Consider the following 26,485-nt stretch of genomic DNA (forward strand, 5'->3'; position numbering starts at 1 on the left):
TGCAGTTTCTATAGAGATATTTATTGGAAGGGCATAAAAATGGAGTGCAAATTCCAGCAAGAACACGTCGTAGGCAGGCAGACCCAGACATGAGTGGGAGAGGAACACAGGAGGGCAGAGCATGTCCAGATTCCCTGCTGCACCCAGATCCAGAGAGATTTCATCCCCAGAGATGGATTAGGACCTTTCTTTCTGCAAAGCTTTCAGTCCTTCTGCTTCACCCTGCCTGGCTTGACAAGAGCTCTCCCCAGAGCAGGCACTGTTGGATCAGCCAGCCTTTGGAAGTGCAGGTTGGAGCAGGGCAGAGAGCCCTGCAGAGTGCAGGTGAAACACCTTCTGCTCAGAGAGGAGCCTGTTCCCCCCTCCGTGGTACACTGAGAGTGGCAGTAAATATGTGCAGTTTGGTTAATACTGAGCAATGCATACATGAGTGTTTAACAGTCCTCCTGCTGCAGCTGTTTCCAGTCAAAAGTGCCATCCAAAGTCAGATCAAAATTATCCTTTTCCTGCTCTCGGCAGAGCTCCAGAAACACCTGGAATGGGCAAGGTAAAGCCTGGGTTATTTCTCTGGGATGCTCCTTTGCAGGAGGCACAGCTCTGCAGCCCTGGGAGAGGTGTGGAGAGGCTTTTTGGGGGGAGCAGGAGCTGAGCCTCCTGTGCTCTCTGGAGTAACCAGACAGGCATCCCCTGCCTGTAGGTATTTCCATACAGGTTTTCCCCACCAAAGGATTGACTTAAACATTCCTCAGCTTTGCCACCAGCCATGTACAAGCAGCAATAAATAATCTGCTGTTTCCAGGGCACCCAGAGGGGCTGGGAAAGCTCCATCCTTGGGTGTGCTGTGAGCCTTTCTCGACCAAGTGGGGTCTGAGACTTCAGCCAGACTTGTTCCCACCATGAAAAATCCCAGCAGTAAAAAAACCAAACCATTTTCCACCACTTTGCCAGTAGAGGACCCCTCACCCACCACCCTCAGGCATTTTTTTGGTGGAACTGCCTTTTGCCACTGCACCAGCCTGGGTTTGGCTGCAGCTTTTGTCCCTGCTCCTGCCTTTACAGCATGAATAAAAATCACCTGCCTGAGTCAGAGTATTCAAGGAGAAGCTGTACTCCTCGAGGCTGCAGCTTCGTTTGGCTGTGGAGAAATGGGAAGAGGGTTAAAAGCAAGCAGTTGTTGTTCTGCCTTTTCAAAAAGTCACCTGGTTTTGCTCTTACCTTCCTCCAGCTTGGAGAAGGACTGGGACAGGGGCAGGGCATCTTTCATTGGGATCTTGTAGACAAGCAAAGAGGGGCACCTTGAGGAAACAGAAGAAAAGGTGATTCTTGCTCTGTGTTGAGCTCTTAGGTCAAAACTTTATGGATGTCCTGCTGCTGGGATCACAGGAGGGCTGGATGTGGTGACATTGTGAAATCAGATCCCCCTGCAGGGAGCTGTTCATCCCTCTCCAGCTGAGCTCCTGTGTCTGGCCAGCCCACCAGGGATGGTTTCAGGGATGAGGCAGTGCTGGAACCGCTCCTCATCCCATATTTTACAGTTACCTCTCCTGGCGGGCTGCACCTGGGAAGATCTTCAGAATCTCAGCGTGCAGAGCATCAGTGCTCTCTGCATCCTTGACCTTGATTTCCAGGAGATATCCTTTGCCAAACTTGTTCTTCAGGTACTGGATGGAGCCAATGCACCTGCAGGGCAGGGAGGCAAGGAGGTGACAGTGAAATCATTGTCACCTCAGCACCTGCTCCTTCCTGAGAAGGAAACCATGGCACACTGCACAAAAACCATGGCAGGTGAGGCTGGAGGAGTGGCTGGGTGAGTTCCAGCTCAGCCAGGGGCTGTCACCCACCGGAGCTGCCCAGACACCAGGATGGCCACACGGTCACACACGGCCTCTGCCTCCTCCATGTACTGCGTGCTCAGGAGGGCTCCTGACTCCTTGCTTTTCAGGGCATCCTGGATTGTTTTCCTGGGCATCAGAGTGAAAAAAAAATACATATATAAAAGAAAATCTAACTCTCCCCAGAAATACCATTGTTCTTTGTCCAATCCAAATGCCTTTCCCCTAAAATAAGAATAAAATTTTCACATGCAGCAACTTGATTAATGAGCACATGGTAATGCTTTGAAATAGTGACAAAAATACTTTTGGCTTGAGTTTCTTTATGAATTCTCCCAAATCCCATTTAGGATTGTCCTGAACTTGCTAAAAGGATGAAGGTAAAATAGTTTTTCTCTCTCCTTGCTCATCCCTGAGTTAGAGATAGACAAGAAACGTATTTCCCAACAGAACCATTGCAACGTGAGGGACAGCACCATCTGTGGATGGGGTAAAACCCTTTTCATGTAACTCCAAGCATCTCCTTTTGGCTTCCCGTCCCTTTCCCATGGGGGTGGCCCTGTGCCCACCAATTCCATGTAGTGGTTTTGGTTTGCTAATTGGAGATTTCTCCAATTTTGAGATTTTTCTGGCTAGTGTGCTAATGAGTGTGGTGGGTTCAGTGCTGCCTAATTACTAATGCACTCACTTCCTGCAGTGAGGTAGGATTAGAAAGGCAAAGTAGCCTCAAAACTTTTAAAGTGTACAGAGAAAAATGTATGAACAGTAAGTAAATGAAAGAGTAATAAGAATCAGGATAAAGCTCTCAGAAGGCTGATTTCCTCTCTGTAGTTTCTGCTGCTCACCAGACACAGCGCTGCCCGTTGGGATCCATGCCGGTGGAGGGCTCGTCCAGGAGCAGCACGGAGGGATTGCCCAGCAAGGACAGTGCCACGCACAGCTGTGACATGGAGAAGGGACTCAGCCAAAGCCCCCGGCACTGTCCCCACGCAGAGCTGTGGACAGCACCTCCTCATTGATGGGAGTTGTGATTTATGAAATGCGGGTTTGGGAAAGGCTCATTTCCACCACCCCGCCCAACACGAGGCTCTCCCGGGTGGCTCAGGGCATAGCCTGGTCCCTCCACTCAGAAAGGGGAGTTTTAATTAGTGTTTGAGCATTGCAGTGCTCATTGTAGGTGACCCAAAACACACCTTTCTGGTTATGCCAGCAGGTAATTTTCTGACTTTTTTGTTTAAGTAGTCTTGAAGCTGCAGAGCGTTCACAATTCTTTGGGGAAAATGAAAAAAGAACATTTTTATTGCTCCAAATCAATACTCTCATCAAGCATTCCCAAAATGACAAGAAAAAGGAACTTTTCTCCCCTTGCTCTTGATTCCTGCTTGTTTTCATTAAACATTTATTGTATTACTAAAAGGCAGTGACTATTTGAAGCAGAGTGCACTGAAGAAGCCACACGCTCTTTTCTAAACCCATCACCAATGTCAACAGCATTACAAATCCATTCCCATTTGCCAGTGTCAGCTCAGCACCCTTTCTTGTGGTGCCAAAGAGATTTCAGAAAAGCTGCCTAGAGATAACATTAAGAGGGCATTAGTGGTAAATTTATCCCCACCAAACACACTTAGGAAAATCGGCGGTTTTCTCAACCCACTCACTAAATCACAGCACAAAAGCATATTGCAGCTGGATTTCCTGCTTTTCCTTCAGGTTTCCTCTGTGAATTTAGACTCTCTGGTGCCCTCCCCATGAGTGAGGGGTGGAACACGGAGCATCCCAGCCCTCCATCTGTACCTGTGGACAGCAGCAGCCGCGTCCTCCTGCTGCAGCCCCTTGACGGCCGCGTAGACCCTGAGGTGCTGCTGCGGGGTGAGGTCCAGCCAGAGCGGGTTCTCCTGGGGGCAGTATCCCAGGAAGGCAGGAGCCTGCTCCAGGGAGCCTCCTCCATCTCCCCTCGTCATCAGCACCTGCACAACCAGGCTGGGCATTGGCCTCTCACACAGCCTTGCTCAGCACAAGGGTGTCTTGGGGTTTTTCAGGATCAGGATGGGTGTCACAGTGAGCTCATGGGCACTCTGTTTCCCCTTCCCCATTCCCTGTGACTCTGATCAGATAACCCTGGACCCCTCCTTCCTGCCCCAACAGGGTTGGTGAAGAGCCAGGGAAGCCCACCCTGTCCAAAGTCTGTACAGACCCCTGACATTTCCTGTTCGTTCTCTTTTACCCCTCTCTCCCCTTGGACACCACAGAACAAAGAGAGCTGAACCAACATATATTGGGGTAAGAGCCTCTTTTGGAAATCTTTCCCATCTCCTGATATTCCTCCCCTCACAGCCTAGCACCTCTGAGCTAGCCTGACATTCAGGGGGCTGTGCAAGGGGGGGAACATCAGGTGGGAATACTGGGATAAGCCCCTTCAGCTTTTATGGCAGCATCAGCCTCATTACGTGGCTGAGACAATTGGAAGATGGCAAAGCTCATGTACAGCCAGCAGCAGCCAAAGATTTCTTTGTTACAGAGCATTTAAAAAACTTTCTAGCCAATAGCACATTGCTGAAGCTTACAGACAATTGTTCTAGCCAGTCACTAAAAGCACGTGTACACCTGCTTCACACAATGCTGGCTTGTCTTCTTTCTATTACAACACACAATACTTCATTATTAAACTTAAAACCTTCTGCCCTCTTGCTAGGAATATTTTTCTGCACTCTTAAGGTCGATCTTGGCCAAGCCTAAAACTCAAACCATTGTTTGCTGTCCTTGCTTGCTGTACCATTGTAACTTTTCTACTTTCAGACTCTGCAGCTGCAGCTAGCTCTGAGCTCTTTTGCTCTCTCTGTTTCTGAGCCTGCTGTCACAGGTTTCTGAACTTCTTAATTTTACTATTTTTCCCACCCAAGGGGTGGTTCATTGGAAAATTATGGGGTTTAAGTGAGGAAACTCACTGGGTGGGAGTGATTTCACACTGTTCTTAAATGTAAACATGGCAATTAGGGCAGATGCAACAGCTTATCGAAATTAGAAGTAGCTCACCATCGCCTTATTAATACATTACTTAATAATAGCACGATAAACTCAGTTAAAACCCTGATCACTAACAATGCTCTGACAAAACTGCAACCTTAATAAAAATGACAGCATAGCCTGGGTGCAAGGTTTGGACTTTTGTCCCTTGTCTCCAGGTGTCCCCTACCTGCCCAGCAGTCAGGGTTGTCTCTCCAGTGATCATTTTGATAGCTGTGCTTTTCCCAGCTCCGTTGGGCCCCAGAAGTCCTAACACTTCTCCTGCAATAATACACAGAATTTCTTATGCCTATTCCTCATTCAAGAAATGTATCATATATATACAAGAATAATCATAAATATACAAGAAATATATCAATATATACAGTCCCACAAAAGAAAAAATAGAAATGGCAGCATACTAATATCAAAGATCATATAAAATAAATTGTTTTATTGTATAAAATACACACTTGGAGAGCTCTTAAGATTTCAACTTAAACTGATGCTGTGAATTGCTCCCAGGAGCCACTGCTAAAGTGGTCCTCTCTCCCCAGGATCTTTATTTTATCTTTATTTTCGATAATGGACAGTCACAGGTCATTAATAGGATGCACCATTAACACATCAAGCCCAGACTGAAGGTGCTTTAACAACAGAACAAAATAATTTAACCTTTCTGTCCTTGCTCAGGTAACTGAGAATTAACTTGGGGTTCCACACAGATTGGGCAGTCCCAGTTCTCACCTTTTTTAACACAGAAGGAAAGGTTTTTGGTGGCTGTTTTCTTCTTCTTCTTAAAAAGTGAGCCAGCTTTCTTTATTTTATATTCCTTGCACAGATTGCTGACTATAATGGCTGATTTCTGAAAGTGAGGAGGAAGGAGCAAGATTAAATTATTATCCTGGGTAGCATCAATCTTTCAGTTATTTTTTTCCATTAAAAAGGCAGAAAACCTCCTGAAGATCTTTGTTTTATAGTTCACCACAAATATGAGGTGTGACAGGACACTTTATTGTCCGGGTTCCTCTTAAGAGCTTTCTTCTCCTGAGGGAACCCAGACTTTCGGAATTTTGATTTTCTCAGTGAGATCAGCACAGCCAGAGCACTGACCTGCACTGGTTTGTGTTTTACCAGGTAGAAAATCAAACAAAACAAGAAGGACAACACTCAGGGGTACCTCCTCCTGACTGGGAGCCACCACAGCATTTCTCACTGCTTCCCTTTCAGCTCTGACATCTTCATCTTCCTCCTCGAGCTCCTTGGGGTGCTGCTGGCTGCTTTCTTTTCTTGGGGAAATCCTGCAAACCCACCAGGTTTATCTTAGGATTTTGCTCTTTACCTCTGCTCTCCACTAGTTCATTTTGGATAAACCAAGAGGGAATTTCCCTGGGATTGAATTTATACAATATTATAATGATTACTATTATAATCATCATCATTATTGCTATTGTTGGGGATGATGATGATAATGATGACATTTATAATCTTTGTTTTGTTCCAGAAGAGAAGCTGGTACATCCCACAGCACAGGCAATATCCTGTGGAGGCACTACATAGCTTAAAAGCTGTTTTATATTATCACACCACTGCAGTATTTAAGGGGCTATTAAAGTCATCAAAAGATCACCAGTATTAAAAAAAAAATATTTAAAAATAGGGACACAAATGCAATGCATTCAAGAAGAAGCAGTGGGGCAGGAGTTTAGATCTCATTTGTGCATGTGTGTTCATACAAACCTAAATATGGGGTCCTGTCTCAGCACTGCTTTTCCATATTTTAACTCCAGAAAGCGAAGAAGAAGAATGAACACCACAGAATGGATGTAAGGCTGAAAACCAGAGGTTGCCACATTAACAGCCTTGCCTTGCCTCCCACCACAGCTGGCACTGAGGTGGTGGCAGTGCTGTAAAATATGTGGGGGAAACAGAACTTGTGAAAACGGCTTAAACTCAGGGTAATCAACACTGCAGAAAGCACTAAGGGCAGAAAAAACCCCGATTCATAAAATAACAGGACAGCATGAGGTGATCTGGGCTTACTTCATTTTGCTTTTCCTGTTTCAAAGGCGTGAAATTATTCTAGCACAATGGGTAAAATGTTATCCAGACCCACCCAGATCCTCCTCCTGCTTCCTCATACCTGAGGAGGGGCTTTAGGAGACCCACAGTCCTAAATAAAAGCAACGTTAAATGTTTTCTTACTGCAAAGACAGCAATCAGTATATGACTGCCTGAAGCTGCACCAAATGACTCACTGTCCTGCATAAAATTCTGTAAGAATAAAAGAAAATACTCAATAAGGACATGCAATTCTATAGTATCATTCTGGTTAATGCAGTAACACTCAAAACTACTTTGAAAATCTGCAGAACTTCTGATTTTCCCCAGACATTCAGCATACAGATGAACAGATACAGATGTTTGGCTTTGGGAGCCATGGTCCTACAGCAGAACATGTCACAGCTCTCAGTACATGGACCAGACTCTCCTTCCAGATGTTCTGTCCCAGGAAAACCTCTCTGCTTTGGGTCCCAGTGGAGAAGAGGTGGGTGGGACAGGACAGAGGAGACTTCACCCTGCAGTAATTTATAATTTATCAACAGTCCTGCACATAGCTGGGGGGTTTTGTTAAATTCTCAGCTGACTTCCCATCACCCCTGTAGGCTGACATGGAGTGAAGCCTCTTGTGAGTATTCTAAATTTTAACTTGCATTTTTTTTTTTTTTTTCCATGCAAAGACAGATCCATGGCTTCAGATTTTCTCTTAGGATTGGTCAAGCCAAGTTGATTGACTTTGTGGCTGCTCCATCCTTGGCATTGGGCAATACCAGCATGGATGTGGCTTGGAGCAACCTGGTCTAGTGGAAGGTGTCCCCTCACATGGCGGGGGGTGGAACGAGATGAGCTTTAAGGTCCCTTCCAAACCAAACCACTCCATGATTCCATTCTATGACTCTGCATGGAAAGAATTGAGAGTTTTTACCTAATCTGCTGTCACAACTGCACAAGAAGTCACCTCCAGCCCTAATGGACAGCTGGGAAAATGAGATCTGAGCTGAAAGAGTCACTTAACAATGCACTCTGGAAAATCCCACCCAGGATGAGCCTTCCCAGACTGCAGCGTGCAGTTACCACCAGATCTTGGGGCAATTACCACCAGACTTTGGGACAGTTACCCCCAGATTTTGAGGCAGCTACCACCAGATTTTGGGGCAGTTACCACCAGACTTTGAGGCAGTTACCACCAGGCTTTGGTGCAGTTACCTCAAGATTTTGGTGTAGTTACCACCAGGCTTTGGGGCAGTTACCCCAAGATTTTGGTGCAGTTACTGCCAGGCTTTGGTGCAGTTACCCCAAGATTTTGGTGTAGTTACCGCCAGACTTTGGGGCAGTTACCCCAAGATTTTGGTGCAGTTACCGCCAGATTTTGGGGCAGTTTAGCACCAGACTTTGGTCACGAGGACCCAGGGGTTGTGTTTTAGGCCTCTCCTTGCCCAGAAGCAGCACTCACGTGGGAGTCAAACACAAGATGGATCGCAAAACCCATCAGGGGGTACACAGGAACCAAGAGGGACAAAGTGTAGAGGGAGGTGAGGGTTCCCAGGTTGTTGATGATTCTGCTGATGAAAAGAGAAATAAAGCACACCTGAAAATAAAACAAGAGGGTAACTCAGTTGATGGGAAAGGTTACTTGCTGCGCCTTACAACTGTGTGGGTCTAGCTCTGCAATTCCCTGTTGGATTTATAAAAATGAACAAAAAATTGAGAAAGATGAGAGACAGAGAAGGCTCAGGAGATCCTCAGCTGTCTCTGTGTGAGGGTTGGCTGCTGCTTTGGGCCAGCTGAGGAGACTTCTTCCCAGGACAGGGCTGCCTCAGGCAGAAAAGTCAAACATGGGATCCCATCCTGTTCATTCCCATCCCAGTCCATGCCAATAATCCACCTCCTTCCAGGTGAGGCTTGGATTATCAGTGTCCAGCCTGATGGCTCCTGTCCCAACACTTTACAACTCTTGGATGTGGGGTGTAAGCAGAGTGCTAAATTCATTTTTTGTCTCCATTCCTGCACCAGTTCATGTTGGATCCAGGTATTCCCCCAAGTCACAGCAGGATTGTGGCAACAGAACACGGTGATACAAATTTAATACAGAATTGGCCGCTATGAATCACACCCAGATTTATGCTCCACATCTCTGCTTGGTGTTTAGACATCTAACTCATCCTCAAGATCTCAGAATGTCTGCAATCCCTGTAGTGCATTATCCAACAATGTGCTCACCACTATCAGGATAAAAGACCAAAGATCACAGCTCCATTCTTTGCGAGAGTTGAAGGAGATCACGTAGATTAAGAGAACGAGGGAAATTCCATAACCCAACATCCCCGTGACCTACAGGGAAAAATGGCTTTTGTTGGAGGAAATGGAGTGAGGTACACCACCAGAAACCCATCTATAGCAACGGGCAGCAGTGGAAATGATCACAGAGTAAGATCAGGGCATTTAGAAATTGCCACAATTTTACTCTGAGGTGTAAAGGAATACATTAAGGCAAGATTTATTGCCTTTTATTTCCAGCTGGAGAAACCCAAAGGACAGGAGGTGAAACAAGAAGGTCAGTAAGAGGACCAAGAGTGTTCCAGCACCATCTGCACCCACAGTGTCTCAGCTGCCCCCACACAAAATATTTTCCCTCAATCCCTTCCAAGTAAACCAGTAAGGACCAGAATGGGATGTACCAGCAAGAGGGTGACGCTGGCATTGCCAGAAATCATGTTGCTCATGGCAAACTGGAGCCCAAGCATGGAGAAGAGCAGGATCCAGCAGAGAGGGATGTCCACCAGAGCCTGGCCACACCAGTAGGCTGAGGGAAAGAGCCCTGAGACCCGCAGCTGGGCACGAGCTCCCACCTGGGAAAACAGTTTTAAAGGGTGGTTTATTGTCCCTGCCTGGTTGGCCAACTGCACCCATGGGAATGGCCCCAGGGAATGAAAAGGGAATAACATCTGACGCTGTTGTGGGTAAAATGTGATCTCATGGGATAAAATCACTAGGGTAAAATCTGGCTTCCTTTTGTCTTTCAATATTTTGTGCTGGCTGCAAAGTTTCTCATGGATCAAAACACCCCAAGCTGCCAATCACAGGGCTGGGCCCAGTTACCTCAGAGGTATTTTCCAGCCTAAATGATTCCATTATTCTGTACTCAAACATCCTTCTGGCAATGCAGTTGTGATCCCTTCTGCCCACCCCAAACCTGCTCCATTCCAAGAAATTTACCTTGCAATCCTGTGTGTAACCCATTGCGAAGTGAGGAGGAAAACCAGGGAGTAACAGCAGCATATAAATGAGGTAAAAGGACATAATATAATCCCAGTATCCTGGATTGACCAGCTGAAAACAGAGGAAGAGAACATTTGTGGAAAATGCCTACAATTCATTTTATCATTAATTTTACTGTATTTCTCGTGGATTACAGGGCAGTATGAACAAAAAAGAGGGATTTGAAACCAAATTTGTGAAGATTTCCCCAAAGCAGAGCCTTGAAAAATGCTTGCTGGTGAGGAGAGATGGGTGGTGCAGGTCCCACTCCTCCATCCCAGATTTATGGGGAGCTCTCTCTTCCATCAACTGACAGGCCAAAGCTTGAATAACGTGCTGGAGAGAATAAGGAACCTCCTGGAGAAATCCTCCCAGCCACCCTCTCCACCCACCAGCCCTTGAGACCCACATGGGAAAAATCTGGTTTTCCTGAAGTCAAATGTGGTGGCTCCAGAGGCGCCATGAAGGAAGGTGGATTTACATGTTCAGACAGCCCTACAGGGCTCCCCACTAAAATCTGCTTAATTAGTGAGACCTTAAATGGTTTTCTGACAGCTTCTGGCTTCACTTACAGAGAAGAAGGGGTGGCTCCAGACCTGGATGTGCCTGGTGGAGTTGAGGGATCTCAGCAGGCCGTTGCTGATGACGTTCACCAGCACTGGGAAGCAGTTGATAGCTTCCAAGTGGCACAGCACAGTGAACCTGTAGCTCTTCAAAGAGCAGGAAAAGAAGGTGAGAGCTCCTGGCTTTTCTCATGTGCAGGGAAGCAGTAGAAAAGGAGCATGCCAGGAAAATCCAGGCCTGAAATAGATTTGCTTATGCCTTGTTTGCTAAAAAAACAAATTATGAGGTATTGGAAGTCTGTATTGCTGTCTAAAAATGTACATTTTGAAGTGGAAGGTCAGGGAGATAAGGCCTCCTCTAGCATGGACTTTACTGCTCAAAACACTTTCTAATTCTTGTACCTTACAAAAAGTCAGCAGGGCCATCCCATGGAGAGAGCTGATGGAGGTACCTTGCTGAATTATCCAATTGTTGTGAGGAGACTGGAGGGAGAGGAGAACAATCCTCACCTGACCTTCACGGAACAGTACGATGGCACCGTTGTGTTCCAGCTCCTCTGTGATATTTTCCTCCTTTGCTATTTCCACTGCAATATCCTGGCTCTGCAGCACATGGATGAAGTCGTCAACGTCTGTGCCTGGTGTGAGGACCAAAAACAGAGGAATCATAACACTGGAAAACAAAAGAGTCTTTGACAATTTTATTTTTATTTTTAAATCCATGGCCACCAAGCAAAAACAGAAGAAATCTAATAACCGTGGGGATCAGCCAGCACATGTGTGCTGGATTGCTGCACTTTAGTTTTCAGGAAGTTAATGGATTTCAGACTGAATTTTTGCATTGTCCTTTTCTTCCCCTAACCTCTTCTGATGTGCTATAAAATGAATTTTCTTTTGGGACCGTCTGATGAAGATACCAGTGTCATTCTCTGGCTGAATAACATGAAATATCATCCACTCATGGGAATGTTGAAGGTGAAACTCCGGAAGCAGCTCATTAATTTGACTCAGCACGAGAGAGCCTGGAGTGTGGTGCCTCCTTTGAAAATCTGAAATTGCTTGGATAGAAACCTGGATTTGTGGCAGAGAGAGAACCCTGTCCCCACCTTATCTCACCTGCTCTGATATCCTTTTGCACATCTCTCATCAGGGTCTCACCAGCTGCTGAAGCCACAGTAGATGTCCCTCACAACCCTCTAAAGACAATCCCTCCTCCCTCCTTAAAGCCTTCATCCCCCTTGTATCCTCTACATCTACACCCATCTGCTCTGTCCTGCATTTCCTTTGGAGCAGCAAGAACCCAGAACTGGGAAGGAGGAGAAGCTTCTTCCCCTCACCTGTGTGGTTGTAGACCAGGAGGGTGGTGGTCTCCAGGTAGGATCTCCTCCCCAGGGGCAAGAAGTACCGTGCAGGAGAGAGCTGCCAGGCGCTCACACTCTGCCAGCCAGCTACCATGCACACTTGCAACACCAGAGGAAGCAGAAAAACCACATAGAGCAGCAAACTGTGTTAAGAAAGAGATGAATAAACACTCTGAAAAGAGATATTCAGCAGAAGTGTGTTCAGAATGCATTTGTGTGCTGGAAATGGTGGATGATATTCAGATTACTCAATGCTCTGTTAAAAACCTTTGGCAATTTTCACAGAATATCCTGAATATTTCACAGAATATGCTGACTTGGAAGGGACCCACAATGAACCAACTCATGGCCCTGACAACCCAACAGTCCCACCCTGGGCATCCCTGGCAGTGCTGTCCAAGCACTCCTGAGCTCTGGCAGCTCCTGGGCTGTGCCCATTCCCTGGGAACCTGGGCAGTGCCCAGCACCCTCTGGGGGAAGAATCTTTTAAAATCCAACCTAACCCTCCCTGGCACAGCTCCAGCCGTTCCCTCAGGTCTTGTCACCAATGACCAGAGAGAATTTTATTTCCAGAAACCTCAAACCTTGATCATTCACCAAATGACTCAAAATGTAGCAGGGAGAGAACCTCAGATCCAGACTGCTCAGCTTTTCAGGGCCATGAAATTCCTTTCAGATTTCCATTAGCTACAAGGTTTTCATAAATTAGCACCTTCTAAATATTTTAGCACCATGAAATGCCTTTCAGACTTCCCAGGACCTCCAGCTTGAACACCAGCGGGGCCAAATGAGTTCAAACATTGGCAACATGAGAGAATTAAAAAGAAAAAAAGCAGAGGAAGCCTGAAAGTACTCTCTGTACACACTGATTTATTTTAAAGCTTCCCCCATTTGCCAAAAAGTATTTCTAAATGATGCTTTTATTGGGAAAGAAAATGGATTTCTCTTGCATAAATGATTCAGCATAGAAATGAAAATGCACAAAGGGGAGATTTTGTGTTACTGGCGCTGCAAAGCAAAAAACTTTCCCCTTCTCTGGGTCCAGATGACCAAGATCATTCCTAGCCAAGACCTCATACCAATTAATCCAAACTCTTCAAAACAGGGGTGTGGATATCGTCCCCCCTGGTGTGACCGGGTCCACTTCCAGACCTCCAGGAGAGAGCCCTGTAGCTGTGGGTTTGAACAGCCTGGGCTTTGGCATGCTCCAGCCAAACAATTTTTGGTTGTTCTTGTCAGAACCCTCTGGAATTCGTCAAGGGATATAAATTGGGACATAAATTGGGACATACTGGGGCATAAATTGTGCTAAATTAAGAAAGAAGAGGCTGAGAAACAAAACGCCAAGACCACAAGAACTAGATAAAGGCCGTGAAAAATGTGAAAGTCCGTGAAGCACTGGACTGTAACCAGCCACATATCCTGAAAAGTGTGTGCAGAACCTGTGGACAAGATAGAGGCACCAATCAAGAAATGCGTGATGGCGTGTGCAGTCGTGTTAGGGTGTATAAACAGAGCACAATGTGAACAATAAAGCGGCTTCTGCTTAGTCACATTGATTAGCCCAGGAGTCCTGCTCGCCCACAGAGCCCCTTGGGCACTTACATGGACCGCAGGTTCTTCACCGAGCTCCTGAGCTTCAGGAAGTGCACGCGTGCCGTGGCAGAGACCTGCTGCCTCCAGAGGGCCAGGCCCTGCAGCGAGGACGTGCCGGTGTCCGAGAGCAGCAGGGAGCCTGGCCTGGCCTCCTCAGGGCTTCCTGCTGCTCCCCACTCCTCCCCAGGGACGGGCTCACCTGCAGAGAGTTTCCATGTTCACATTATGTCTCAGACCAGCTTCTAGGTGGGGATTCATGGAAGGTCAAGGGGCTGTGGATTGTGAATTTTACCTTCCTGATCAGCCATGGCTTCTCCCTCCAGCCGCAGGAACACGTCCTCCAGGGTTGTCATGCTGACTCCATAGTTGACGATTCCCTGCTCAGAGCAGCTGTCGAGGCCACTGAACAGATCTGGAGGACAGAGATAAAATAAAGGTGTAAGCACAGATATCCAAACCACTCTGCCTCAGCTGAGCCAACCTGACTGGAGCATCTCCAGTGACAGAGAATGCAGCAAAGCAATGAACTTCCAGGACACAAAGGTGTGGAGGAACACAAAACTGCCAGAGCTATCCCTCATGGAAGGTGTTCTTCTGCTTAGCATTAACATTTCAGACTGTTTTCACCCTTCGTGGGATGGTCAGGCTGAAGTGATGGGTACGGTGGGTGAGAAATGGGCACGGAGCAGTGCAGGTTGTGTGGAGTTTTCTCTTATCTCTCTCTTTTCATTTATCAGAAAGAGAACTGAACTCTCAGTAACATACATGGCCCAGTTTAGCCTGCAGGGTTTGTCACTACAAAGAGTAGAAAAGCATTTGTTGCAGAGTTTACTCTTAAATGTATGGTAAAATTGTGGGGAAAACCCAAACTGCAATGGTTTTGACTCCTGTAAAAAAAATCTCCGTTTGCATTTCTCCTTCAACACATTTATCATTATTTTTTCCCCCTATGAATAATCCTCAATTATTTTCATATAAATTACCTGGGAATTTATTCACATTTTCTAAAGGCAGTTTATATCTCAGTTCATACTGGGTGTGTCCTGAGAACGTGGCATTGGGGATGTACCCTTTCACCAGGGATGTCACATTCTCCAGGTCACAAGATTCACTGACATGGATCCTGTTGTGTGGGAAAAAAAACAGATGCTTAGGTTTGGAATAAAAACAACTCAAACCCACCCTGACAAACAACATCCACCATTTTATGGATGCATAAAAAGGAAACTTCAGTTTTCTTCATTCATTCCCCACTCTGGATTAACTAACCCTAACCCTAAATCTTACTGCTGTTTTAGTTAATGGAGCTGGATTTTAATGGAGGTAATTTGTTTTGATGACATCTGCTCTGGCCTTTCATTAATTCTGGTGTCCCCTTGTACTTGCATGTTGCCAGGTATTGTTGGGGCTTAAGGAGATACCTTAAATGATAGCAAATCCCCCATTTTTTCTTCAGGAACAGAGAAGAGCCGACACACTTCAGCCTCCCGTGCGAGATGAAAGCCTTGCGGTCTGGAGAAAGGAAAAGCCAAAGGAATTTGCAGCGCAGAGCAGTCGGTGCCATCTTTTGGGGCTTTGTGCTGTGGGCTTTTCCCGCGGGGATGCCCCAGCAGGGCCCGCTCACCCGCCAGGATGTCGGCCTCTTCCATCAGCTGGGTGCTGAACAGGACCACCCGCCCCGCCCGCTGCTCCCGCAGGACGCTCCACACCCGGTGCCTGGAGAGAGGATCCAGCCCCGCCGTGGGCTCGTCCAGGAACAGAACCTGCAGGAAGGTGGGATCAGACGTCCGCCGCCGCCGGAGCAGTTGAGCGGTTTTGGAAATGCAGGCGAGCACGGTGGGAAGAAATGCTGATGTCTGACTCCAGGTCAGAAGGCTGAATGATTTCCTTATTATAACTATACTAAAATACATTAATATACAATTTAAAGGAGATACTAAAACTACAAACCTACTTTTTCTAACTACCATATATAACTCCTCCCAACTCATGACCCTGTTCTCAAGAGTCCAGCCCCAGGTGGGTTGGATTGGCCACCAGGCCCAAACAATCCTCACCAGAATCCAACTGAGCAATCACCCCAGGGAAACAATTCTCCAACCACATTCTACGTGGGAAAAACAAGGAGCAGAAATAGAAAAAATTTTCTCTTTCTTTCCTCTGTGGTCCTCTATGAAAAATCCTGAAAGAGAGAAGAATGTGCCTGCCACAGCGCATCTTTGGGGTTTGGTGTTCTAAAGGCAAGAGAGCCAGGGCATGTTTCAGACAAGGGCAGCTAGTCTGGGGGCTGTGAGAGCTCAGGGAGCTCTGCCTGCTTCAAAACCTGGCTGGCAAGGTGGGTTAGGAATTTAAAAAATGAAAGAAATTATGAAATTTATTCATTCTAATTATAAGCACTTTAAAGAAGTCTGAAATCCTAGGGCCAAATACATGGCCAAGGTTTTAATTATGCTGGACCTGAGTCCTTCCTACATCATGGAACCATGCCTGCTGCTTTACCTGGGGGTTTCCAAGCATGGCTATTCCAATGGATAACTTCCTTTTCTGTCCACCACTCAGTTTTTCAGCTTGTGTGTCTTGAATGTTGCTGATATCCAGCAGCTCCAGAATGTTTTGCACCTAGAACAGCACAAGGATATCCATTCTCAGCAGCCATTGTCCTTCCATTCTTTATTAGGTAGATTTAGATTTAAATTAGCCATCAGAAGGAAATTATTCCCTGTGAGGGGGGTGAGGTGCTGGTGAGGTGCCCAGAGAAGCTGTGGCTGCCCCTAGATCCCTGGAAGTGTCCAAGGCCAGGCTGGACGGGGCTTGGAGCTTCAATTTTCAGAAGACCCAGGGGGATTCTTTGAGCTTCCTAGTGCAAAAGGAGACTCTGTGGAATGGTGGGGAGCACACACTCACCTCTCGCTCCACCTCTTTGGACTTGATGCCCTTGATTTCCGCAAAAGTTTTCAGGTTTTCTTTCACCGTCAGGACCTCAAACTGCGGGTTGAACTGTGGGCAAATCCCGATCATGCTCCTGATCTCCTCCCTGTCTCCCATTTCAGAGAGTTTGTAGTTGTAAATGGTAGCAGAGCCTGTTCACGGGGATAAATGGGTGTCTTAGGTTGGAAATGCAAGATGTGGCTGGGGGTAGCAATAGTCTGGCCATATTCTATTGCCATCTGTCAGAGGTGGGGCAGGTCTCTGCTGTTCACTGGGCAGTTTTCTTCATCTCTGCCACAGCCAATCCTCCCTCCAGGAGATCTCTTCTGTTAATGGGCTATTAATTATTAATTATCTCCTGTTCATGGGCCAGTGAGTGTCCCTGCATGGCTGAGAAAATTCCATCATCCATGAGAGATTCTCTGCCTGGGGAGGAGCCAAACATTCCTACCTGGATACAATCTGACCTGGGAACAGCACAGCAGCCTTTGCCCCCTGCATTCCCAGAGGAGCAGCTTCCTTCCCCCTGCATTCCCAGAGGAGCAGCTTTCTTCCCCCTGCATTCCCAGAGGAGCCCAGGCCCATCTCCCCCAGCCCTGGAGCTCCAAGGAAAACTCCCCCCTTGTGCAGGATCCTGCTCCAGCAGAAGCACAGCTGGCACTGCAGGAGGGCTGAGCCCCCCTGGGATGGGGCTCAGCCACCTCCCTTACCCATGGGGGACAGGGCATTTCTGACTCTGTCTGTGATTTGTTTTCTTTTTTTTTTTTGTACTATTGCATTTTTATTTTTATATTTTCTTTTAATTTATTTTTTCCTAATAAAGAACTGTTATTCCTATTCCCTTATCTTTGCCTAATAGCCCCTTAATTTCAAAATTAGAATAATTTGGAGGAAGAGGGTTTCCATTTTCCATTTCAAGGGAGGCTCCTCCCTTCCTCAGCAGACACCTGGCTTTTCCAACCAAGACATTGGGATGAGGGGGAATGAATTGATCTTTAGAGCTTTTGGCTCAAGGCCACCGCACCCCAGCCTGCTCCTACCTGCTGAAGGGAAGCTGAGCCCACTGAGCACGTTCAGCAGCGTTGTCTTTCCAGCCCCACTGTGGCCCAGCAAGGCGGTGATCTGACCCTCATAAACATTTAAAGACAGACCTAGAACAAAAATAACATCAAGTCTGGGAAGAAAGGAGGTTTGAATTGCCCTCCCTCACTGTCAAAGGCAGGAGAAGGCAAAAAGTCCAAGAATTAAGTGATAATAATCAGCCAAAAGAGTATTGAGTGGGGCAAAGCTCTGCAAACCTTTAACTAAAGGCATAAGGAGTTGGTCTGTGTTTAGCAGAAAAGACAGAAATAAAACAATTTTAAAAATTAAAATCTTTCTTCTCTTTAGTCTTATAAAAAACAGCAAATCACTAAAAACTGAGCAAAATAGTGATCAGTCACATCAATTAATATTTGACATGAATTTTCAAGCAAGTGTTTTTTTTTCATTGACTGCCTGTTTGCACAACGGTGTTTCCTTGTCTTTAGCAGGAATAAATCTCACAGCTTTCATACCTCTTAAAGCTTCTGTCTTCTCGTCCTTCTTCTTATAGGCTTTTTTAATATTGTGAAGCCTAAAAGGAAGATAAGGAGGTTATTATTGGGGAATTTCTGTAAATGCTTTTCCCTGCTGCCCTTTGACATTTTTATGGACCTTAAGTTACAATGACAGAAATGGCATGGAGAAAATAAAAGGTGCTAAGAATCAGAGCTGAGATGTACAGGTTTGACAGGCTCTGTGCCCAGGTGTGAACATCCCAGCCTGGCACCAAAAATGGGGCACCAGGACTGGCAAAGACAAAGCCAAGCTCATTGCAACACTTTTACAATGGGTTACCCTCTTCATTCTCCCTTTTGTCCTTAAAGGACATTGAAAGACCACAACAACCAAAAAAAAAAAAAAATCCCAAAAAACACAGTTGTTTCTAAATCTAAATTTACCTAAAATTCACCTTTAGCGACCAGTCTGAATTATTTTTTTATCTCTAATTTTTCTCCGTGAAACAAAATGTTTTGCAAGAGCCTCAGGAGCATGAAAACTGCCTAGAAAACTCCAACCCAAGCTGATGTTAGGAGTGGGGAGCACTAAACCAGACACAAGCAATGCCTTCTCTCTGGACCTGATGGCCTCTTTCCCCAGGAATTTGGGGGGCACAGGCTCCACATCATCCCCAAGGAGCTCCTCAGGGTTTTCTGTGGCTCTGGGCTCGTCCCTGCTGGAGCGTCTCCTGCTCCTCATCCAGTACGAGGCCTTCAGGAAGAACAAAGGAGGGTCTGGGATCCCATATTTGCCTGCCAGGAAAGCAAAAAGATGGCCTGACATCAACCAAAGGCACAGCCAAGACACCATCCTAGGCTAAACTTTTAGGAGTTTAAATTAAGTACAAAATTGGAACTTTTTTCCTGTCAACCCCCTGCCAGGTTTGGAGCAGAAGTAGAGGAGACAAGAAGGGTGGTTTCAGGGAATTATGTAATGAATTCAGTGTTTTTTGTAATGAATTGAAGTATTATCCTACACTATTACACTATAATCTCCTAATTAGAAAGAAAAAGTATTAAATAAAAAATGTTAAATACTTTGTTGTCATTGATTCTCTGAATCTGGTGTGTGCCAAAAACAGAAAAGTCACTCCATGACATCATAAATTTATTTTAGTCCAAACCTTATTTTGGCCGAGTCCAAAAAAGGAGCACTGCATCATTTCCTTGGTATAGCCCATGCAATCCATGCAAGTAAAAATAAATCATTCCCACCTGGCAGAATTTTGTCGAAATACAGAGCCAGCAGCATGTACAAGACTGAGTCAAACACCAGCAGGATGTATGTTGAAAATAAAAAGTGTGCTTCCCCCATAAGGTTGGAAAAGGAGAAACCTATTCCATATTTCTCTAAATCAAAAATCTGAAATAAAAGAGAAAGAAGAACAAATTTCAGGCTGGAAAATATGCAGATGCCAGCAAACCATGGATGCAACTCTGTTTCTTAACCCAGAAATCATCTGCAGTACTGACCAACTGTTCTTACTTTCTTTCTAAAGAGGAAGGGGAATGAATTTACTCCATGCAGAGATCTTCATGTTTTAATCCAGAATTTTCCAGAACAATCAGAAACAGAAGAAAAGATCAGAGTTTTAGAGGAGATCAATTAAAAAAACCTGATAGGGGCACTCTTGATGTGACAGAGCTACAACAAAAATGTTATAATTTACATAATGATTGATTTAACCATATGGTGAATGAATAAAGTCAGACTTTTTCTACTGCTGCAGAAATCTCCTCTCCCAGGCAGATTTTTTTTTTTTAAATTATATAACAAGAAATCAAATATTAGATTACCAGAGCTAGCAAGAGCTGTGCAGATGTGACTAATGGGAAGCTGGGCAATAGTAGGGATTTCTGCAGGCTGGGGATGGAGGAAGTGCAGCAGCAGCAGGAACCCAGAGCTGGATTTGCACAGTCCCTGCTGCCAGGAGGAGGGGAGTGGTGGGCAGCCAGGGATGCTGTCCCTGATGTTCCCGAGGATAATGGGGCTGTTGTGTGCACGATGGGGCCGTGTGGAAGCTGCAGACGTGCACAACAGCAGATTTTTTGTGCCAAGGGCCCTGCTTGTCTCTGCATTCATCTGCTTTTGAAGCAGGGGAATGGGATGGAGCCCCTCTGTGCTGCCCAGCACAGCTCAGCTCACCTGGGGGTTTCAAACAGGCTGTGCAGAGGGAGGGACAATGCCTGGGTGTTTTCCAGCTGGGTTTTTGAGCTAAGGGCAGGAATTCCTGGGCCCTTCTCTGCCAGCAGGGGAAGGAAGGTTCAGCTGCAGGGGTAGTGCCCCCGTACCTTGGCGATGGCAGTGTTGAATGCAAAAGAACACATGAGACCAAGGAACCACTTCAGCGGCTCGGGGACATCCTCTATCAGCACCGCCAGGCCCAGGAACCCGAAGATAAAGATGATGAAGAAGCCCATGCAGCTGACAATCTTGGAGGTCCTTAAGAGGGAGCAGAGCATGAAAACCAGGTGGATCTGTAAGGACAGAAGTTTCCTTCAACCACTGAAAGAAATAAATATTCTTAACAGCAGCATTTCCATCTGCACCAGATCCCTGTCGAGCTGAGGCTGTATAATAAAATACACTAAAGCCCTTCTTAGTGGGTTGATCTGAGTTTCAAACCGGGCCTTTTGTAGCCAAACCAGAGCCTGTCAGCCCTTCAGGCTGCAAATCAAATCTCTGCTGCTGACCTGGAAAAGCCACTCAGATGTTTCAGCCAGCGTGGCCCACAAAGCTCCTGAGCACAAAGGCTCTGGAGCAATGCTTAGTTAGGCTCATCAACATGGTAATAAATCATCTGGGGAGGAAATCTGGCTTTAAAGATTGACTTACACAGGCCAGGCCATAGAGGAAGAAGAGCAGTGAGACTGCAGGGAAGCTGCTGGCGTAGAAGCGCTCCCGCAGCACGAGGGCCGTCAGCAGGCAGGAGAAGATCAGCACATAAAGGGAGTACAGCAAACTCCAGGACAGCCTGGGGAGGGAAAGCTGCCATCAGCCCTGCGGGTGTTAACAGCTCTGCTTACAGCTTCATCCGCACGTCAGAAGTGTCTACATTGAAATATTAGTTATTGCCCGTGGCAATCATTTCTCTTTCGCATCCTCAGAACAGGCAGGTGATGCAGCTTAGGAGGAAATACCCCAGGAGCAAAGGACACCACTGCCATGCTCAACCCTCTGGATGAGAAACTGAACAAAAGCAGGGATCATCTGCATCAATTAATATTTGACATAAATTTTCAAGCAATGCAAGTATGTTTTTTCGTTGACTGACTGAAATATTTGCACAATGGTGCTTCCTTGTCTCAACCAGGAATCAATCTCACAGAGTGCTGGAGAAAAGTTCTAAGCCCATTTAACTCATTAATTGGCTTCTCAAGTGCCCAGGAACGGACTGATTTTTGGCAAATGTATTCCAGGTGAAAAAGAGCTCACCAAAATGCAATGTCATGCAGGCCCATGGTCTTCATCAGTTCTTTGAGCTGCTTCTTTTCTCGTGTGACATTCCTTGATAAGAAGTACATGAAAGGGAAGAAGCACATCATGATAACCATCATGAAGTAGCTGTACTCCAGGCTGATGGAGAAGAGGATGCTTCGGGACTTCATCCTCACACCAGCAATGGATTCCATTTCTTCCCAAACAGAATGATTTGCCACCATCTAAAGGAATGCAAGGTCAACAGATCAGTAGTTTGCTTATTTTCTGCAGTGAGACACATTTATACAAGGAATATTCTGCTTCATCCTCCCTGGATTAACATTTAAAAGCAGCTTTCTTTTCTGACAAAGCCATCCCTTGCTATTCCCACACTGGAGTTTGCCTTTCCTATATTATATTTAAAATAAAAGGATGTCTCCATCAGTTCCTAAATTGGATTTACCTCTATAATGGCAGCATCAATGCTGGACTGCAGGGACAGGAAGCCTTTGTACCAGTACCTTGGGCTCTCACAAATACTCCAGGAGAAGTTGTAGCAGGTGTCTACAAGGCAAAGGGCATCACACTAAGGAAAAGTAATTAATTTCCATTATTAAATGTAAGACAAGAACACACTGGCACTGTGGGAAACTCTTCAAATGGACAGTGAGAAGAAAAAAAAAAAACCCCAAACCCACAGATTATTCTGTCATTTAACAAATGTGGATTATTCCCACCCTGTCCACACCAGGCAACCACCCTGAAATCCTCATTTTGTATTACCTATGTATCCAATGACTTCATTGGGAATAACCACATGGGTGGTAGGAAACCTGAGGTGGTAGGAGAAGTTGTCCTTAAATACAACTCCTATAGTTTCCCTATTTGAAATCCAGGTTTTCTCCATGGCTCTCTCATCATCCAGTTCCACTAGTTTTATACCTGTGAAGTGCCATAAAAATATTGCCATGAGATTTTGTGAGTGTGGAAATGCATCTATAGGCATTGAGGGAATGTTTTTCTTTCTCAGCACTGCAAATCCTCCTTTTCCAGTTCTCACTGCCCAGGGAGGCAGCTCTAAATTCTTCAGATTTCTTCAGTTGAGAAGAAATGCACCTCAAAACAATGCTTTTTAAGGTGTTTTAAAAGTATTATGGAATATTAGGTAAGGCAGAGCTTTCCAGTTCAGAAGGGCACACTGGCCTCACAGGTAGATTAAATCCTAGAGAAGAAATATTTGTGAAAACGGAGGATTTAGGATGAATTTGAAGCCATCTCCTGATAGAAGATGCTGAGGAACCGCTACAACACAGTACAGGCACAATGGGTTCAATAACGACAAAACTCAATGTTCAAAAAGCAAAACTCACCCGTCATGAGGGAGCTGGAGGCCACTTTGTTCATGATGTGCCTGGTGGTGGCAGTGGCGGGGGTGAAGGCGACGGTGACCCCGCTGGCATTGAAGGCAGGGTCATCCAGGTAGCCCAGGTGGGCGGAGGGCACCTCGGGGAGCTGGGCTTTCATCATGAACGGGGACGAGGACACCACGAACACCAGGGGCAGGAAGAGCAGGGACAGAATCCACTCCTACAGCAGGGAGGAAAATTTCATGGCAGTATAAAACCAGGTTCTTTGGGGGTTTAAAAATGTAAAGAAGAGGAATTCAGTCTTTGTGGGATTCAAATATAAATAAGAGGGATGCGCTCACATCCGTTTCTTAGGTGTGGATGAAGAGATTCTCTGCACTGTGCCCATCACCTGCTCCAAGAACCCATCTGTGCCCTCATTTGTCACAAACTAGACATAAATATCACCATTAAAAAATAAAAAGTCAGGTCTCCGAGTGTTCATTACCAGTCAGGCTTCTCAAAAGTGCTGTAAGTTCCAATTTTACCCAAAGAAGTTAGGGTCTAGAGGCAGGCAGGGATATTAGTCATTCTCGGTAGTTAGCTACTATTTTGGTTTTATTTTTAATTTTTTCTTACCTGAAAGCTCTGCATCTTCATCCTCCACTTGATCATGACATTTTTCCACAAGAGAATTTTAATCTGCTGTAATACACTGATATTCCTCTGGAGTGCCTTCATCTTTGAACCTAGAGACAATTTCTTTCTGAAAATTGCTTTCAAATACAACAAAAGCCAAACCAGCAGGTTTTATTTGCATAGTTCTTGCAGATTTGCAATGAAACTTTTTCTCCCTTTTTACAGCAAGAATGAGCTGAAGAAACCCAGATGTTGTGTGCTGAGCACCACCACCCCTGCAGCACAGGGTCTAAGAGGCCTCATCACCCTCAATACACTCCAACCATCACAGATCAGCAGCAAACACTGATAAAAATCAGAATTTCAGGTTTCCACACTTCAGCATGGGGAGTTTGGGAGGAGTTATTGATGAAATAAAAAAAAGACTATCACATTACATGACCTAATCGGCTTGGGTGGGCTCCATACCCAAGAAACAACAACAATATAGTCAATTAAAATCCCTAAAATCCTTTTGCTTGAAATTTTAATCTGCTGTAGGCTTAACACCAAGAAGTGTTGAGCAACTCCTGGCTGTGGTGTGAGCTGAGCTCTTGTGGAAAACAGCATCTGCTGAAGGGAACTCAGAGCCACGAGGGAACAAATTCTTGGAAGTGCGTGGGAGAAATGTCATTGGCAGGTTATTAATGAAAAATGAGAGAAAACTGAGTGGCCACGAGCATGCACTGGTGTGTTACTCCAACAGACAGGGCAGATTCCTCAAAATGACATGGTCCAAGCAAAACAAGGATTATTTTGCCTGGTTAAGGTTGGTGGTGGGAACTGAAAGAAGTAAAGCATAAAGCTGCCTGTCAGATTTTTGCAGATGAGATGTGTGCTTACTAACCATCCATAAAACATCCATGAGGACCTTTAATGAGCAAAAAGATTCAGTACCCCCATGTAAAAGAGCTCTGCTCATATGGCCAAACGGCTCTGCTGTCACATCTGGAGCTAAAATCTGCTTTTCAACAAAATCCTGATCTTCTCTAAGTGATTCTCAGGTAGAAAAATCGGAGCTGTTACACACCTAATCCCTTCAAGCCTTCCTGTCATAAGGAAGGAAGATTTACATTGTCCTGTTCCCCTGGGGGACAATGCCTCATGGTGCTGACAGGCAAGACAGAGTTTATCTTCCTCCAAATATTTCTATTCAGCCCTCAGGGCTGGATCTCGGTGTGGTGAGACAGCAGGCACTGGAGTGCTGGAAAAGCAGCTGCAACAAATGGCTGCAAACACTTGCCCTGGATTTTGCCATTGTCTCTAAACAGATTTTCCCTCATTGATAGCCTCACTAAACCCAGGTATATAAAAATTTGAGTTTAGCTTGTGCAATGACCTCTAGACTTCCTTGAATAAGCTACCTGCTATTATTTGGTTGCTTTTTTTACCCCACAGAAGTGAGGGTTAGGATGTTGTGTGTCACCTGTGCACATCTCCACCTCTGCCACGGGGTTTGTGTAACAGCTAAAGGTGTGCCAGGCTGTTCTAAGAGTCCCAGGGAGCAACCTCAGCAGGCTGACACTCCCAGGAGATCCTGGCTGGGGTGGAGAGGTGGCACACCAGGAGCTCATCCTGGACATGCCACACGTCCCTCCTGTGGTCACCCCTCAGTGCCCACTGACCCTGTGCTGCTGCAGGGGTTGGCAGCTGGGGGAAATGTGGCACAACTGATTTCTTTGCTCCTTTGGTATTTCAGGTGGAATTTTTTAGAGCATAATATGGACAGAACTTTTAAATTCAAACTTTAGCTTACACTGGAGGTAGGGAAAGAAATCTACTCCTCCTATGTCCTGGATAATTTAAAATACTGAGCTGAAGCTACTGCATCCTTGTAGTGCTGAGAAACACTGGAATTAAATCTCTGCCATAAGCTGAGCTCCATTTGTGTGTTATTTCATCTCAAAGTAAGATTTAGAGGATTCTATGGCTTTTTAACACCCCTAAGCTTGACTCAACCTATTAGAAAGATACCCCGTGCCTCACCCAGTGTCATTAACAGCATTATAATTTACTGGGGGTTTTTATACCTTCAAAATAACATTTGTTATTTAGGCTTAGGAAGAATGCTTCAGCCTTACCTCAAAAGGAAGATCTGAGAGGAATCCAGAGCTTGTCCTGGAGGAGCAGAGGTGCTGAGCCTCCCTGGGCTGGACTGCCCAACTGGCCCAGAGACTCACAGCTCTCCTTTGTCGTTTTTTCCCCCCTCAGGCACTTCTGCAGAAGACATTCCTCACACCATGGCTTCTTTTTTTCCCCTGGCTTCGTTCCCTTTCCTCCCTGGCAGGGCTCCAGCTTTGTTTGTGTCAGAAAAAGCAAACAGAGCACATCGCTGTTGAGGCGCTGGAGCGCGCTGTCCGAAAAGTTAACTCGGGACATTCCTGAGTGGTGACCAAGAGAAGAAAAACAACCCCACAGCAAACCAAACCACGCAAAAAAATCCTTTCTCTGACAAACTCTGCTGTGTTTCTCAGTGCAGCAAGAGGGGCTGAAGTCAACGGCGATGTCACAACTCAGGCAGAGGAGGACCAAAGGTGGCAAACTCTTCCCGTGGCATCAGCCACAGAGCAGGAACAGCAGAGAAGTGCTGCTTCCTGGATAACAACAGCTCTTCCAGCTAAAAAACATCTTGGAAACGCTGAAATAAACGTCTCCTGAGTAACTCTGCACTTCTAAAGGGGATGGGTTTGGTTTCAGCCCAGGCTCTGGAGCGTGGCTGCCACGCTGTCGCCCACAGCATCATCCCCGGGCCCATCCTGGCTGAGGGACCAGGGGTGGGAGGGAGCCTGAGCATCTGGGACAGAGGCTGGGCTTGGAAAAGTGGAGCAGCTGGATTTGCTTCCTTCCTTAGGAGTGGA

The 26,485-nt window shown here is 45.9% G+C and overlaps 1 protein-coding gene across 1 annotated transcript; it reads right to left on the reverse strand.

Annotated features, from left to right (window-relative positions):
* Nucleotides 1-26,286, reverse strand: LOC110474453 (ATP-binding cassette sub-family A member 10). The gene is made up of 39 exons (XM_031506377.2): nt 25,709-26,286; nt 23,589-23,698; nt 22,974-23,190; nt 22,387-22,545; nt 22,067-22,167; nt 21,619-21,845; nt 21,019-21,157; nt 20,475-20,660; nt 19,398-19,545; nt 18,764-18,935; nt 18,159-18,217; nt 17,643-17,753; nt 16,579-16,754; nt 16,174-16,293; nt 15,299-15,437; nt 15,096-15,186; nt 14,658-14,797; nt 13,967-14,086; nt 13,684-13,873; nt 12,055-12,221; nt 11,228-11,355; nt 10,727-10,864; nt 10,113-10,226; nt 9,575-9,745; nt 9,117-9,227; nt 8,350-8,484; nt 7,041-7,109; nt 6,576-6,667; nt 6,016-6,136; nt 5,583-5,700; nt 5,026-5,117; nt 3,627-3,799; nt 3,026-3,101; nt 2,678-2,772; nt 1,842-1,961; nt 1,540-1,680; nt 1,216-1,295; nt 1,080-1,135; nt 1-533 (listed from the first exon to the last, which is right to left on the reverse strand). Exons 2-39 carry the CDS (start codon nt 23,688-23,690, stop codon nt 435-437), a joined length of 4,893 nt encoding a protein of 1,630 aa, XP_031362237.2. The 5' UTR covers nt 23,691-23,698; nt 25,709-26,286; the 3' UTR covers nt 1-434.
* Between the last annotated feature and the right edge of the window lie 199 nt (nt 26,287-26,485).

Source organism: Lonchura striata, chromosome 19 (genome assembly GCF_046129695.1).
Source record: "Lonchura striata isolate bLonStr1 chromosome 19, bLonStr1.mat, whole genome shotgun sequence".
Lineage (NCBI taxonomy): Eukaryota > Metazoa > Chordata > Aves > Passeriformes > Estrildidae > Lonchura > Lonchura striata.

Bases quoted from the DNA above. Each gene is read 5' to 3' on its own strand.
- LOC110474453 (XM_031506377.2), bottom strand. From the start codon at position 23,690: ATGAAGGCACTCCAGAGGAATATCAGTGTATTACAGCAGATTAAAATT. The intron at 17,754-18,158 runs GTATGAAAGCTG...TTTTTGTTCTAG, and splicing joins GAAGACAGAAGCTTTAAGAG to GTCTGTCTTTAAATGTTTAT. The intron at 16,294-16,578 runs GTGAGTGTGTGC...GTGCTGTTCTAG, and splicing joins CCAAAGAGGTGGAGCGAGAG to GTGCAAAACATTCTGGAGCT.